Here is a 16,340-nt window from a genome sequence, read left to right as displayed (position 1 = left end):
AGCAGCCTTTGCTGCAGTGCATAAACGAGCAGCGGAGAGGAAGACCTGACCCACACCTGAGACCTCACAGAGACACAACACGCAACTCACGGTCACGCCTGTTAGAAGAACGGTTTACTGCTGGGTTACCTGAAAAAGGGGGATCATGAAAAAGTTTAACCGATGCTAGTTATAGAAGTATATGTATAGAGTATATGTAGCATAACATAACACAACATAACATAAAATAATATAACATAATGTAACGTATTATAACATAATATAATGTAACATAGTATAATATAATACAATATAATATAACATATAACTGAGAGTATTTGTGAGCATTTGTACCTGAGAGTATCCATATGTTTCTGACAGTATTTGTGAGTATCTGACAGCATCTGTAAGTTTCTAAGAGTATCCGTGAGTATTTGTGAGTATGTGTGAGTATCTGACAGCATCTTTAAGTGTCTTTAAGTTTCTGAGAGTATCCGTGAGTATTTGTGAGTAACTGTCAGTATCTGAGAGTGTCTGGGCTAACTGTGTGTAAGCTCTTAATGAAACAGAGTGTTTTGGCTCCTCCTCTGTCTCTGACTGTCCATTACTCGTTTCTGCTTTGGGTGGATATCTGTGGGCGAGTGTCATTTTTTATTCTTAATATTTCTAATCACTCTCTGGACCCTCTGATGCTGATGCTGTGATCTTGAGGACATCGACCTGAGCAGCGCTCCATTTTCTGTGTAAAAACTTAAGCAGAGCCTCACCTGCAGATGAGCTTTCACAGTTTTTCCTCTTGTGTTTGGAAGAACACGTGATGCACTTTTTATTCTGCATTGTTCTTCCCGTCATCTCATTAGTGCCAATTCTGTGTGAATGCAGGGGCGATGTTTTAAATCCATTTTTACATCGGTAAAAATATCTTTGGTGCAGATGTTTTAAAATGTGTTTTGTGAAATAACATCTGGATTAGGCGAGTTTACAACTGTATGCCTCCCACTCTTCAGGATCAGATTCACTCAGAGGTGAGAGCATTACATCCATGTGGTGAAAGACTGCAGCCCAAATATTATTAAAAACACAAAATACAGTATTACCTGTTCTCCTGCATTAGAGCTAATAAACTGTAATAACTTAAAATAAGTTGTTTTACAGGTGTAAAAACAAAACAAACAACACAGCTTTTGCATTCAGTGGGGTTGTGTTAAAAAAATATGCTGTGAGAGAACAGGGAGCTCGATACTTGGACTGATGACTGGTTTCGTTTCTTTACATAAGAATATTTCTTTTTTAAAATCATTTAGTATCACATGACTTTAACTTCCATCACTAACTGGTGAGGATAAAGCCTCGCCTAACACTGACAGGAAATGACATATTGTAATAGGCGTGGTGATGTCAGGAAAGGTGAGATTTTCAAACCTGACAGTTGTCACCGCCTCACCTGAAGCATCTCTCTGCATAGGAACGATGGCAGCAGGGAAAGTGTGCAAGTGTGTGTGTGTCTGTGGGGGGCGGGGCGTGAGGGTTGCAGTCAGAGGAGGGATCCTCTCTCACGGAGTGCAGCTGCGCAGTTCTTCCTCCAGCTTCAGCTCCTGGAGCTGCGAGCGGACAGCAGCAGAGAGAAGCATGATTCCCATCGTGTTGGTGATCCTCCTGGTTCCACGCGTGTTGTTCTCCACGACACGTGAGTAACACCGAACTTTCGGTAACTTCAGGTAAAGCTACGTCACCTCGATCCTGTCTAAAGGAGAGTGCAGAGCAGCGCTCGAAGCAAGAGAACAAGTTCATGTTCAACTGCGTGAACAAGTTTGTTCCTCACCTGTAAAAATTCTTATTCTTAATCATAGCGATTATAAGGATTAAACTAACTCAGAACTATCTGCAAAATAACGTTATTTAAAATGTATTAATGCAGTAAATGTGTCTGTCTGATACCTGACAGTCAGTGAGGTAATAAGAAGAAGATCATAGAGGAAATCTTACCTATGACTTTGTACTTGCTTTATGGCAAAACTGATGCCAGATAACTGTATACAGCACTGTGCAAAAGTCTTGAGCCACTCCTAATTTCCCTTTAAAACATTTTTATATTTTGCCTCCAAGAAGCCAGACATTCCTCGAGTGCTCTTGAGCAACAGTTCTCCAGCTTTCTGAAGGTCTTTGAAAGTGTTTCTTTGGAGATTGGCTGCCTTTTCGCTCATGTTCGGTCCTGTCGTCAGACCTGACCATTTTCAGAGGAATGGGTTTTGTTTGTTTGTTAACACTGACCACTGAATCATGCGAGCATGAAAAGGCATCTAACCCAAGGGATGAACTATGGGATGTTGTGCCTGCATATAACAGAAAACTGAGGTGTGCAGTTAGAACAGTATTCATTTTTCATATTATCACAGATATATTGTTTACTGCGCTCATAATTAGCACTGTGTTTAATTCCCTCTCACCGAGGGCCGAAGATGAGAACTGCTGTGCTGTTCCTCAAACATTTTCTCTTTACATTACAGATTAAAACACTGAAGTGAAACATATGTTAGAAAGCTTATCCGCCGCCCACCTGCAGCATGGCTCATAAAACTCTACATATTAACTCAAATATCTGTGAATAAGGAGCCCGGTGGTGCCATTCAAACACAGAGAGGAGGGCTTCTCATGGGCATCAATCACAGGGGCAAACCTCACGCCTCAGACGGTCGCGGTATGGAAAAGCATTCAAGGGTTTCACCAGTAAACCGGGGTGACCTCTCTGACTGATCCTAGCGGGGCTCCATAAATCCGCTTCATTACTGGGTCATAAATATGTGCCGAGAGGCTGCTGCTTCCCACACACACACACACACACACACACACACACACACACACACACACACACACACACACACACACACACACACACACACACGTCGGTTGTTCATATCTTGTGGGGACATCTCATTGACATATGCATACCCTAACCCTAACCATGGAAAATGAATGCCTAGCCCTAACCATAACCCTTACCCTAATCCTAACGTAGCCCAATTGTAACCCAGTCACCAAAACCACATTTTGAGTCTCAAAATGCCTTCAAACTCGTGGGGACCGGGATTTTGCTCCGCACAAGTATAGTAAACTTCCCATTTTTGGTCCCCACAAAGATATGAATACACACTCGCGCACACACACGTTTTCCCACGGCTGGCCAAAAAATTTTGCCTCTAATGATTTCTTGTTATAAGTGCTGTGGTTTCACCTCGGGCTCTGCTGTCGGTTTGAGAAACACTCAGACAAACAGCCGCCGAGCGCTGTGTTGGGGATGCTGCTGAAGAAAGCGCAGTTAATTATGGTTAAACGATGACTGGGGGGAAGCTACAAACCTCAAATCTAAATGTAGTCCTGTTAGGAAAGAGAACATTAGCAAGTTTACAGGATTTTTCACCTCCGAGGAACGTTTTGGTTAAATTATTCCACATTCATGTGTAGACGGGGGAAGAGAGAGGGACTGTTCTAAAAACCGTCAATAGATGATGTATTATATTATTTTATTGGTCAGGCCTGGATGTGAGGATCTTCTGGTTTTGTAGATAATCTTAAACAACTTTAGATTCTGGGTATTTATTCTGTCACATTCAGTAATTAGAGAATAGAATAGAATAGAATAGAATAGAATAGAATACTTTTATTCGTCAATTTCTTCAAATGTACTTGCCATACAAAGGAATTGAAATTACGTTTCACACTGTCCCATGCGTAGACATTGACAACAATAAGGTGCAGATGCACAATACAATAGAGCATAATACTAATTAGACTTTGAGAACTTGATTATGACAGGACTTGATTATCACATGAAGCCTTCATACTGGTTTTGGCTTAAGAGGTTGTTTTGTGTCCATGTGTCTCCAACACCCAGATGTGGCGGTGATCTCCCCCCAGGATCCCTTTCTGCTGATTGGCTCCAGTCTAACGGCCACGTGCACGCTGAGCCCTGAGCTCGGCGTGCACGCCAGCACTTTATACTGGACGCTGAACGGAGCGCGCGTGTCCAGCAGCGCCTACAGTGTGGTGTCCCCCAGCGTCCTCAGCGTCACCCTTCACGGCCTCAGTGGATCCCAGCAGCGGTCCGGAGACAACCTGGTGTGCCACGGAGCGGACGGACGCGTCCTGGCTGGATCCTGCCTTTACGTGGGCAGTAAGTGGAGGGTGAACACTGACTCTGCAGATGACATTATAAATGAGCACACTTCATAATTACATGATCAGCTTTATTAGCTCAGTATTAATTTTGCAGAACTGCAATCACTGCAGAATAAACTCACTAACAGGCGACATGAACCAGGAGATGTAACTCCTGTGTCGTCCTGTAGGGGGCAAAATTCAAAGAATTCAGCTGTTATTATACGGTCTGCCTAATCAGAAATCTTCATTTGTGCAAGTTATAATAAGAATCATATTAATCATAGTTATTTTTATTAAAGTGATACTACAGGTTAATATAATTCTCATTGTTGCATTAATGTGCTGATGAAGGCAGAAATTATTATACTCATACACATACACAATATTTACATTATGAAAGTATAGTCATATATTTTCCATAATAGATGATTTTATGGGAACGAAGCCTATTTAATACTGAGAGGGAAGATTAGGAGATGGTCCAAAAACAAAGCAAAGGGTTTCAGGTTGTAATAAACCTTCACTCTGACATGAAACTTGCTTATGTTTGTGGAAAAGTTTCAGTTAAGGTTAGGAAGGGAGGTGTCAGTACTCGAGTAAAGTCTGACGTTCGATGTGGTGAATCTGTAACTTTCTCAGAGATTTCTGATCTGAACGTTTTAAGATTAGTTGAGTTGATTTCAAAGTTAAATGATTTCCAGCTGAACTTTTTCTGGACAAAATTCATTTTTTTAAGAAACCTCGATTAAAACCACATGAAGCATCAGGTGGCTCACACTCACTGTGTGTGTGATTAACGCTCTCTTACTCTTTGTTCCTTCTTGATTATAATCTTTATATCTGTCTGTGCTTTTTTTCATGCAGTATCTTTAAGGCGACATTAGTGTTTGTTTTTATTTTATTTATTGTAATAGGTTGACACCAGTCTTCTTCTTCTTCTGTTTTCTGCTCCGTTTTGTCTCCAGTGCCTCCCGAGAAGCCCGTCAATCTAACTTGTTGGTCCCGAAACACGAAGGACTTGAGCTGCCGCTGGAGCCTGGGTGGTCAGGGCGAGACTCACGTCCCGACCAAATACACCCTCAAGTACAAACTGAGGTGAGTGCCTCCAGACCTGCTGTCACAGCTTACAGGTGATTATCTCATCCCGCCGCCCTCAGCTAGACTGGAGAGTTCACTCCGAGGATGCAAACGCCTAAAAACACCGTCTGCCTCTGTGGCGGCAAACACCAGATTCAGCCTCTGTTCTTGCGTCCAGATGGCACGGCAAAGAGAAGGAGTGTGAAAATTACAGCACGGGAAACGAGCGTTACTCCTGCTACATCCCCCGCAACATCGCCCTCTTCACTCCGTACGAGATCTGGGTGGAAGCAACCAATCAGCTGGGCTCTGCTACCTCTGACATCACCACCCTGGACATCCTCGATGTAGGTGAGTGAGAGACGTCTATCTAAAGTTAACAGAGGGTTTCAGCTCAGCTTTACGCTTCCCCCTCTCCTTTTACGTTTCAAATTCAAATTCAAATTCAAATTTTATTTGTCACGTACACAGTCATACACAGTACGATATGTAGTGAAATGCTTGGACAACTGCTCGTGACCTAAAGAAAACAAAAAAGGAAAAGGCTATGAATAAGATAGGAAATAAATATGAAAAATTAAAAAGGGTCAATTTAACTAGGAAGGAATAAAATATAAATTAAGGTTAAAAATGAAATAACTGTACAACACAAATTAGAATGAAGGGTAAATTTAACTGGGAAGAATAAGATAAAGATAAATATATAAATTAAAGTTGAAACTAAAATAACTGTACAACAAAATACACAATATAGAACTATATAAGAATGTATGAAGAAATCTAAATATAAATAAATATATACACAATAACAGCAGCTGTACAAGTGTTAACCGGAAATGAAGAATATAGTGACCAGTGTTGTGCAAAACCAAAGTCCAGAAAGTCCAGTGTGTGTGTAAGAACTGTTTGTCTGCAGAGCTCCAGCGTGTGGCTCTAAGACAAAACTGTCATGTTGTAAAAGTTAACCTTAGCAGATGCCCCTCACGTGACGGCTTCACATGTTCCTGGAATTGAAATTGTGGCGTTATGATTAGTGTAGCCCTCATCTGCTTGCACAGGCCTCCGGTAAACTGTCGCATTTCATAAAGCAGCCTTTGTGTTTTGGAACTCGGCATCCTCTCTCTGTGAATCCTCATTGGACGCTGAGGAACAGAAAGCGTGGAGGCTGTGAGTGGGCTGGAGGCGAAGGAGGAGCGCCGCCGTGTGTGATGCGTTGCGCTGCCAGAATACCAGAAACAATGAGTTCTGCCGGCTCCGTTTCCCTCTTCATCTTGAGCCGAACAAAGAGACACGTCAGCCGACACACAGTGAGCGATGTCTTAAGCGGAAGGTTACAAATGGGAAGCATTTTTAACGAGTGTTCCCTCTCGTGCTGCCATCCTCTTTGCCTTCATCTTCCTCCCCTTCAAAGCACTCGAGCCACTTTGTTTTATTTCTGACTGACTGAGGGAACGACGTGCTCTGGCAGGAACTACAGACTGACCTAAACTGAAGCGCACACACTAAATGAACAGCACCAGGTTTTTAATTTAGCATTTTAATAGCATTTAACTATTAAAATGATAAATTAGGAAACCTCTGAACGTGGTATCACTTTGAAATTGTCCTAATCACACACATTTTTGTAATCAGCTGGTCCAAAAAATCATACCAGGGTACACATTAATGAGTCATTCGCACTACAGTAAAAACAAAACAAAATATGGAAACCTACCTGTGATTAGTAAAAATCTCAGGTTGCAGCAACCAGTTGCAGGTTGTCTTCTTTCTGACAGACGTGTGCAGGTTTGCAGATAAGTGCTGTGTAGCTTCTAACTGGAGACAGATGCCAGCACGTCACAGTGAATGAATAATGAGCACGACCCTTTGAAGTAGGGAGTCCACTCAACTGGTCACCAGCTGGTTGTGTTCTGGTTATTTCCCTGTTTGAAAGCAAAGCTGCAAAAGATCACTGTCCTGCAGAAACCACATTTATAATGTGGAGGAATTTCTGAATTTCTCGGATCTCAGATGGGAATTTCTGTCTGTAGACGGCAGCAAATTTAGGCGATTATTTTTGGTATGATTTTCTCTGATTAAATTGAAAGCGGCATCTATACGCTGTCAGTTAAAAAAATTATTACCTATTAGTAATCTCCGTCTCTTCCACAGTGTGGGTTTTGTCCAGTATTTTTCCCCTCAACCCAATCAGTCTCTCGATGGTCGCCCCTCCCTGAGCCTGGTTCTGCTGGAGGTTTCTTCCTGGTAAAAGGGAGTTTTTCCTTCCCACTGTCTCCAAGTCTTTCCTCACAGGGGTTCATCTGATTGTCTTGAGGCGACTGATGTGATTTGGAAATAAAAATGAATCTGAGTTGCTCCATGTTAACACAGTTTTTCATGTAAATGCCACTTTGAGCAGACTATATCTTGCACGCCATCACAGTCATTTTATTTAAGCTGTGGTCGTAAGCTGTTGTTTTCTCCAGTGCAAGAATGGCTTCTTTCATTTGGGGTTATTACTACAGAAAAAATAAAGGCAAATGATATTGAAACCTGCTGTTTCTGACAATCAGCCAATCGGAAGAAGGCTGGCTGGAATGGCGAGGTACGTCTCAGAGAGAGGATGACGTGAGGTGCTGCACCAGGTCCTGGTATCAGATAAATTACGATTAGTATGAACACAAGCTTGCTGTAATGGAGTTCAAAGATATAAATATAAAGTTGGACAATATTTGGTCCCCATTAAATATTTATTTGCACTGCTTTTCCTTCCACATGACAGCTATTTATTTAGTTCATCTGTACCGTGGAAATTCCCTGTGAAGCTTCAGCTCTTGCTTTGATCGTGTGGTAAAGCAGACCAAGGATGAGGCCAAATATAGTAAATACTCTAAAGCTGCACGTAAGAGTGTTAATGATTTAAGAAGCAGCCTCCGAGTAGTTTCATTCATTTCATCTCTTACTGGTCATCCCTGCCTTGTTGGACTTTACACCTGCTGCATGCAAACCCTTTAATAGATGTCCCTTGTGTGTGCAGTGACCACAGACCCTCCCGCCAACGTGCAGGTCAATCGTGTCGGCGAGCTCGAGGACCAGCTGACGGTCCGCTGGGCCATCCCCCCCGAGCTCAAGGACATCCTGTTTCAGGCCAAATATCAGATACGCTACCGACTGGAGGACAGCGCTGACTGGAAGGTGGTCCGCACACAAACCCGCAGACTCGCCTACACGCACTTTCTCTGTAGCTACTGTGGAAACGTGTGAGCAATGATGAACATGAAGCTTCTTGCTTCGCTGTAAAACAAATCTTCTCCTTGCTGTCGTTAGCGATTTATAGCTTCTAAGTGTTGAAGCTTGGTTTTGATTCAAAAGTGCACAAAATGTTCCTCCTTTAACTCTCTTTGATGTTTTCTAACCAAAGCTCCTTACTGTTTCTCTGCTTTGTATGTTTCTCTGTTGAATGAGAAGATTAAGCAAACACCGTAATATTTATTAAATACGAAGTCACCAGTATCCAGAGGAGATTCAGGATGAAAGCAGAGCAAACAAAAGTTTCAGACGCTAAAAATAATGTGGGGAGGCGTTCAGAGCTAAGACCGTGAAATTAAAAATGATTAATTAACTTTATATAAGAGGCAGTCAGGAGAAAATAGCAGAGCCAAAATCACATCGTTATCTCCTGTTGAAGGAGTGTGCAGCGTGCTTCTTGGTACAGCTGCAGTTTTCAGTTACAGTTGGCGAATTTGTCTCAGGTCTTCTGTGGATTTGAGATCGGGGCTCGTAGCATGTGCTGCAGGACTGATCATGTATGACTCTAGCCTTAAGTTTAAGCTCACTGTCACGTTGCAGAATGGATCTGAGCACTTTCAGGTCAGAAGTCCTCGTTTTCATTCAGATCAAAGCAGGTGAAATGGATTCACGGTGGATTACTGTCCCTGACAGTGACACTGATATCCGGCGTTGAGGCATTTATGGCCTTTCTGCTTTTCCTCCACCAGCTGTCAAAACTGTCTCCTTACAAACTCTGTTTCTTTCTGACCTCTCCATCAGTTGGTGGACAATGTCGGCAATCTGACATCGTGCCGCCTCGCAGGCCTCCAGCCTGGGACCGTCTATTTTGTCCAGGTGAGGTGCAACCCAGTGGGCATCTTTGGCTCGAGGAAGGCCGGCATTTGGAGCGACTGGAGCCATCCGACCGCCGCCTCCACGCCCAGCAGTGGTAGGAACTTGAAATACAGTAGACGCCGTCTCCAAGTAAAAGCTATCAGCCTGGATGTAGCAAACATTTGTCACTAAAGTACTTCCTGTCCCTGACTGTCTCTTTGCTTAAATGGCCTTTAAATGCTTCCCAAGCGTCTGTGATGCCCACATATCTTGACCGTTCTTTCCGTTCTCTCCAATAATCAACCTTTCATTGCCAATTAAAAGCCAAAAAAAGAACAATGTGTCCTCCTTCCCGATCCAACATTCTGAACAAGGAGATTCAAACCGCATGTGGCCTAAAAGGAACCAAACATCAATAGGCTAAGTACCTTGATAGGGATCTCCAGACGGAGGATTAGAGGGAACTGCGGAGAGCCGCGGGGACGTTTGATAGATTTTTGTCGTCGGCTTCAAACATTGATCAAGTTAAAAAGCGGCATGTCTGTCAGCGGCGCACACAGGGCCTATAAAGCCTGAGTGGAAGCAGGTTTGGGAGCTGGAGGGGCAGATAATGAGTTACATAGGTTATGTGGTCAGGGGGAGGAAGTCGTTATCGGGCTCTGTTGTTTGCAATAAAGAATTGATGGTGGCAGACGACAGGAGCCCAGAAACTGAGTGTCGCTTCCACAAACACACGGCGTCACAATGAAACTAAAGTTCTGTTTGGATTTTCGGTTTTGCAGTGTTGAGCTACGATAGAGTAACTTTGTTTGTTTTTATCACGCAATCAGACAGATTAGGTACAAAAAGATGGAAAGCGTATTTTAATGTCTTTGATTGAGGAGAAAAAATAGGAATCGAAGCTTTTGTCTGCAGCAACGACTGTTTTGAACGAGTTTTCCCGCCTGTGAGAATCAACCCTTCCGAAGGCAGCGTCTCAATTCAACCCTGCTCCGTTTGATTGTCTAATGAAGACCTGAAAAGAACTCTAAACTTATACGAATCATTCCAAATATTCACAGAGCAGTCGGGTCAGGAACATGCTTCGTTTTCTTTAATGCATAACTTCTTCTGATATTTAAAAAGTCACACCTGTGCTCACACTTCACCTGCGCATCTTCTCACTTCCTTTGTCTCCCCCCGCCCCGTCTCCTCCCAGAGCAGCTGCAGAGCGAGCAGAACTCCACGCTGCGGCGGGAACTCAAGCAGTTCTTCGGCTGGGTCCGCAAGCACGCCTACGGCTGCGGCGGCATGTCGATGAAACTGTACGATCAGTGGAGGGTGTGGCTGCAGAAATCGCAGAAAACGCGCAAGCAGGTAGGTAAGCACGGCTGTGTCCGCGGCCCCAGCTGAATTTCTGACCCTGCCTTTGCTTCATCATATGGTCGGCATCTTTGCAAACACAAAGGGGAAGGATTTCTCTTGAACTTGCTCTGTGAAGTTTCAGTCTGTACTTTATGATCGGGTAAAATGTGCGGTTTAGACTTTACAGGCCCAGAGGTGGAAGCATGAAAGTAGACACGCTCTCAGTCGAGCACTCTGATTTTATTACATATTTAATGAGTGGACTTCTCATCTTCATCTGATGGCCACAACAAAGAGAAATAAACACGTAAATGTAATTAACAGCCTTCGGTAATGTGTTCCTTTTGTGTTTTGTTTTCTCTTGGCGCGAGCGTTCCCCTTTCACAGAAATAACTCGGCCCAAATGGCACGCAAAGCCTCCAGATCTGCTGTGTTTGTGAGTCTCTGTGAGGAGTTCACGTCCTCTGACGCTCAGTCCTTGAACTTGAAGAAACCTTTGGTCTGCCTGACTCGATTAGCTCAGAGGTGCCTGGATTTTTTCTGTGTTCTTTATAGGGGACAAGCTGTCGTCTGAATAATGTCTTTGTCCGCAAAGTGTGACAGCTTCCCATTGATTACCTCGAGAGAATGGCAGCGAGAGGCAACACGGTGAATAAGAACGAGGAGAAAAGCGGCAGTCACACGGAGAAATGTGACGATTAGTGGAGGTGGCTTTTTTTTTCCTAGCTGAATTATCCCAGTAAGAACCATCTGCTTTTGTCTTTTCAGATTCTGCAAGAAGATAATTCATAGCACAGAAACTCGGCGTGACTGTGGCATTTAATTCAAGACGCACATCGAGAAAGCTTGACAGATGACTGGTCCACAGGGTCCCCGCAGTGTTGAGAGGTCCAACTCCCGTCCAAGGGACGCTGCAGAGGCTGTGCGCTCACACACTCTTGATTTTAAAAGGCCCGAGTGGGAGATAACCGAGACAAAGCAGCCTTTCATTCAGTCTGTCTGCTAGATCTGTTAGCAATAACAAAAAATATTAACGCCTTCAAAAACTGCAAATTTATACTCGAAAAAAGTTCAAACTGCTTCGTGTTTAACAGAATGTAAGATAAACACCTCTCTGGAAGTGAAAGTTTGCGGCATGTCACCAGATCAGCTCAAATGTCGTTTAGCTTATTGCACATTTAAGTGAATATTTTATCTATTTTTACTGTGTGTGATGTAAAGTGTACAAACACCAGCTGGTTATTAGTTAAGAGCAAAACTTGTCTTGTAAAGCATCTTTATTTAAAAATACAATCCAAACAAAGAGAGCGTCTCCAAACCGATCACACCTTCTGAATATTTTATATACACATTTCATTACAGCGCCAGCAGAGTTCTTTCTTTGAGCCCTGAAGTAACACAAACGCATGCCTGCAGACAAACACTCACGCAGGATGGATGTTAAAGGCCCTCCGGGAGGAATAAGACTGCAGCGGCGAGCTGGGTGGAGCCGGGTGGAGGGGGAGGGGATCGATAAGTGCAGCTCATAGTGTCCGAGACAGAGGCTACCTCCTGGGAGCGAGCTGTCAGTCGCACTCCTCTGAGTCATACTTGAAGTCCTGCATGATCTCACTCAGAGCCTCTTTGTTCTGGATGATCCTGGGCAACGAAGCAACACACACACACACACACACACACACACTTTTATTTGTGCTGGTTTGATATGGAACAGTTACAAAGATTATCGGATCAATTAGAAGAAGAACTGAGCCTCTCAGCAGCGAGCTGATGGGAAGCGAGCACAGTAAACTGAGGGGCTGTAATGGCAGCTCTTACTTATGCTTGATCTCCTGAATCTGTTCTTGACAGCTCTGGTCCTCCGGCTGATCCTGGGCCTGCTGCTTGGCCAGCTGCAGCTTAGCCGTCTGTTGAGAGGGCACATCAGATAAGATTTATGCAAACCACTCATCAGCAGAGAATGGAGGAAAGGCGGATGATTAACCCGGAGATAATGGGAGCTTTATAACATTACTGGAAGAAAGGGAGCTGAATTATAGAGGAATGTAAACCTTTATACAAAAGAACAAAGCAACATCTCTGAACACCAGATGTACCGAAGTCTGTGAAAATGTGGGAAGCACTGAGGTGGTCAAATTTGTCCAACACTCTGTAATACTGCCCGTAATTAAAAGGAACTTCAATGTTTCACATTTGAAATGACAGTAAAATTATATTTATCTACAAATACCTGCAGGTAGGCACACTAGAATAAGGAAACACAGATCTATAGTGTTTAAATAACTTTAATAGTGCATGACTTCAGGTATTACACAGGAAAGGAGAGAAAATTATTCTGCAAGTGATTTTAAGTATGGTGTCATTCAAAATTAAGTTAGCCTTTTCTCCTTCGTTATAGGTCACATCATGGTATTTATTTTGCTGTAAGCTGGTAAGGAAGCACAGTTCTTATGATTTATAGTGGTATAACAAAACGATCATTTAATAACCAAACATCCAGCCTAGACGTCAACATTTTTAATAATAATAAAGATTTAAAAAAGGTCAAGAGGTTCGTTACAGTAGTTCAAACTGGTGGAGGTGAAGCTTCCAGCTACAGCAGGCTGCATCTGCACAGCTGTCAATCAAAACGGCCACTCCCCTAACTTAAATCACCATGGTAACATTATTATGGAGGGGGTTTTGTGCTGGGCATTTTACCTCGGGATGAAGGACTTGCTTGTGCAGTAATCATGTTTCCATTCTGCTTTAAAGAAAGGTTTTTGGTTTCTGTAGCTAATTTTCCCCTTCACACTAAAAAAGAAAAAAATCACCACATATATCTTTAAACAGTGTGTTGATTTAAAGTGATACTAAAGCTTACAGGCTGGTCACTTTGAATGACCGGTGGAGGCTGACGGATGGCAGCTCACTGCTGGATTTCATCCCAGCAAACTAGACTTGTGTTTGTGGTGCTGTGCCTTTTTTGAAGCAATTTAACTCCTAGCAGATGATTCTGTTTACTTTTAATACAATTTTAATACAAAGTAAGTCAAAAAGGTGTGTCCAGTTTTGACGGTGATGGAAATATGAGTCCACAGGCCGACTGCTGGCACCACCGTGTGGTGACCATCTCCGCATCTTCACAGCAAGTCTTGAGAAACACCAGTGACCCGATCATTCCTCCTTTTCAAATCAACTCTTAGCATCGAGAGTGTATGTGTGTGAGAGGTGGACAGGGGAAAAAAATGATGATAAATCAACCTCAAAAGATCCAGGTCTCAAATATGAAATCTCAAACATATCCCTCCAGAAGCTTTTCTCACAGCTTTACTCCATCGGTGATGTAAACTGGAGGATTTATAACAAACTGCTGCTCTACAAATGATTTCTGACACTCAACAATGATGGTGGGGAAATCTGCTTTCAGCTGAAGAACGATTAAGAAATGATTTTCGTTTAAAGCAAAAACTCTGCCTCCTTGTGGTGAATCAGTAGAATTGCATCCAGTTTTGGAAAAAGTTCTGAAACATTATCTGTCAGGTACGGTTTAACACCACATTATTAAACAACACAAATTCCTCTTTGACAACTGTTCAACTTTTCTGGTCAGTCATTTATAATCTTCTTTAATCTATATATTTATAGTTTTGCTTTCTAGCACAAACCGTTTTAGATGTTCTGAACGAGTGCGAACAACGTGTGTGTCTTTGTGTTCAGAGCAGGTACTATAAGGCATGCTGTCGGCGGCTCGCTAAAGTAGGATACATATTTATGTTTAACAAATGGTCAGAAGTGAGTGGAACGTGCTGCTTTCTGACAAAGAGAATAACACAGCCTTGTTGCCTTTACTGTGATCATGTTTACTGGCATCCATAGTTTCTTGCCAAAGGCCCGTTAAGGAAATCTCTCATCACCACACAGACGTATATTATATTTTAGATTCCCCTCGACTTTGCCTCAGTCTAAAAAGTGACCCATGCAGAAAGTGCTTACATACCAGTTCAAGTTTCTCCTTCTCTTTGTTCTGCAATTTCTCAATGTGCTCGGAGAGGTCTGGTCTGTCAAACTCGTCGTGCAGCCTGCCCTTGATCTCCAGCACTTCCTTAGAGATGCCGCAGAACGCCTGCGTTATCTCATGGACCAGCTGCCTGTAGTGGTCAAAGTCATAATGGGGCCCTGTCCTCAAGTAGGCTTCGTGTCCCCTGGAAAACATTCAGCAGCCATCACAAAAACAACAGGAAGGGGGGGCAATTAGTCATTTAATACAGATTCCTCTTGTTTGTGTACATGATGTAATCACTAGAGACAGGACTGTGTGTGTTTAACAGCATTATCATGAGATTCAAACGTACTCTTCAAAGAGCCGGTAGGTTTCGACCCGCTCGGACTGAAGATGATAAAATCTCTGGATCAGGGCTTTAAAGTCTGAAGGCACCTGGAGAAACGAGACAGGTCACCAAAATGAAAATATATTAAAACATCAGGTCGCAGGACACTCACTGGATGTATTTTTACTCACACTGAACTCAGACTGGATTACAAATCTGAAGCTACACTTTCTCATTGCAACATATCAGGTGACCCAGAATCCTTCCGTAGTTATGCAGCAATAGGTGTAGCCTGCTGGGGGATTCCCATGATGCACTGAGTGTTTCTTCTTCACTTACTGTGTATTTATACACGTCTTTGCATTGACTCATTATTTATTATTAATGTCTGGCTCTCTTCTATAACTTGTCTTCTGTCCTGTCCGGTCATGGCAGATGGCCACCCCTTCCTGAGCCTGGTTCTGCCGGAGGTTTCTTCCTGTTAAAAGGGGTTCTCTCCTTCCCACTGTCACCAAGTGCTTGCTCATAGGGGTAACATTCGTGTAACTAACATATTAAATCGTGACCACTCAACATGGTATAAATACCAAATAACAAAAGTTTAGTTTTTCTCACAAACACTGATGGAAAGCTTGAATTTTAACTAATATCTTGGCTGTTTTAAATACTCATTAATATGTAACGTGAAAAAAAAGATCAAGATTACTGACCCAGTTTAGAATGAAGTCATGTTGCTGTTTTTTTCTGTTAATGGTTTCTACAGGAGCGAACTAAACAGAAAAAGTCCTGCTTCACTGACTCAGCAGCGTGAATGCTTCAGCATCACTAGCTGGAGGTTCCCAAATTACCATTAGCTTGGTTAGCTTAGCACATGTGTTAGCTTTAAAGTTGGGCTTTTGCGAAGTTAAACTGTGAAATAAGAAACTCACCATGGCTGTAACACACCCGGGATGACTCTCCGCTTTTTATAATGGCACCATGTTTACACTTTATAAGCCCAACACGCCGCTTTCCTCCTGTATGTGAATCAGCAACCTGACCCGGAAATGAAGAACATGCGGTTGTAAATGGCTGCTTTCCAAAATAAAAGCACTTGAACTCGTCGGTTGCACAAAAGAGACTTTCTTTCTTTCTTTTTATTGAACCCCTCCTCACATAAAAGTGAAGACGCACATAAACAAAGCAGGAGGTCAATTACACACCAGAAAGAAAACAAACAAAAGAAATAAATAGATAAAACAACTAATTACACATGTCCAAACGCAGATACAATTTCTTCACAAAATTTAGTAAGTTCGCACTGTACTGTACAGTACTGGAATTATAGAACTTCGCCATCTTATAAACATTCGGTGTCAACCTGATATATACAGTAAAAAAGTAATTGCCCCT

General features: G+C 42.7%; 2 protein-coding genes across 2 annotated transcripts; one reads left to right on the top strand and one right to left on the bottom strand.

The window, feature by feature from the left end:
* Positions 1-1,577: 1,577 nt before the first annotated feature.
* On the top strand, positions 1,578-11,763 carry crlf1b (cytokine receptor-like factor 1b). The gene is made up of 8 exons (XM_085399209.1): positions 1,578-1,666; positions 3,872-4,150; positions 5,103-5,232; positions 5,393-5,565; positions 8,231-8,388; positions 9,244-9,412; positions 10,496-10,653; positions 11,410-11,763. Exons 1-8 carry the CDS (start codon positions 1,609-1,611, stop codon positions 11,431-11,433), a joined length of 1,149 nt encoding a protein of 382 aa, XP_085255335.1. The 5' UTR covers positions 1,578-1,608; the 3' UTR covers positions 11,434-11,763.
* A 137-nt stretch (positions 11,764-11,900) lies between these two features.
* On the bottom strand, positions 11,901-16,007 carry rex1bd (required for excision 1-B domain containing). The gene is made up of 5 exons (XM_085399210.1): positions 15,878-16,007; positions 14,973-15,055; positions 14,618-14,822; positions 12,457-12,545; positions 11,901-12,279 (listed from the first exon to the last, which is right to left on the bottom strand). The coding sequence occupies exons 1-5, from the start codon at positions 15,878-15,880 to the stop codon at positions 12,207-12,209; spliced, it is 453 nt and encodes a 150-aa protein (XP_085255336.1). The 5' UTR covers positions 15,881-16,007; the 3' UTR covers positions 11,901-12,206.
* Positions 16,008-16,340: the final 333 nt, after the last annotated feature.

Source organism: Rhamphochromis longiceps, linkage group LG23 (genome assembly GCF_057381845.1).
Source record: "Rhamphochromis longiceps isolate RC_006_pf linkage group LG23, R_longiceps_female_GT1.1, whole genome shotgun sequence".
Taxonomy (NCBI): Eukaryota; Metazoa; Chordata; class Actinopteri; order Cichliformes; family Cichlidae; genus Rhamphochromis; species Rhamphochromis longiceps.
Note: the sequence above shows the minus strand (reverse complement) of the source record. Positions and strands in the feature narration are given on the sequence as shown.

What these genes read in the sequence shown, in the direction of transcription:
- crlf1b (XM_085399209.1), top strand. Translation starts at nt 1,609, where the DNA reads ATGATTCCCATCGTGTTGGTGATCCTCCTGGTTCCACGCGTGTTGTTC. An exon ending in ACCCTCAAGTACAAACTGAG is followed by an intron (nt 5,233 to 5,392) that starts GTGAGTGCCTCC and finishes TCTTGCGTCCAG; the next exon opens with ATGGCACGGCAAAGAGAAGG. An exon ending in CGCCTCCACGCCCAGCAGTG is followed by an intron (nt 9,413 to 10,495) that starts GTAGGAACTTGA and finishes GTCTCCTCCCAG; the next exon opens with AGCAGCTGCAGAGCGAGCAG.
- rex1bd (XM_085399210.1), bottom strand. An exon ending in AGAAGGAGAAACTTGAACTG is followed by an intron (nt 12,546 to 14,617) that starts GTATGTAAGCAC and finishes CCCTCTCAACAG; the next exon opens with ACGGCTAAGCTGCAGCTGGC. An exon ending in ATTCAGGAGATCAAGCATAA is followed by an intron (nt 12,280 to 12,456) that starts GTAAGAGCTGCC and finishes TTCGTTGCCCAG; the next exon opens with GATCATCCAGAACAAAGAGG.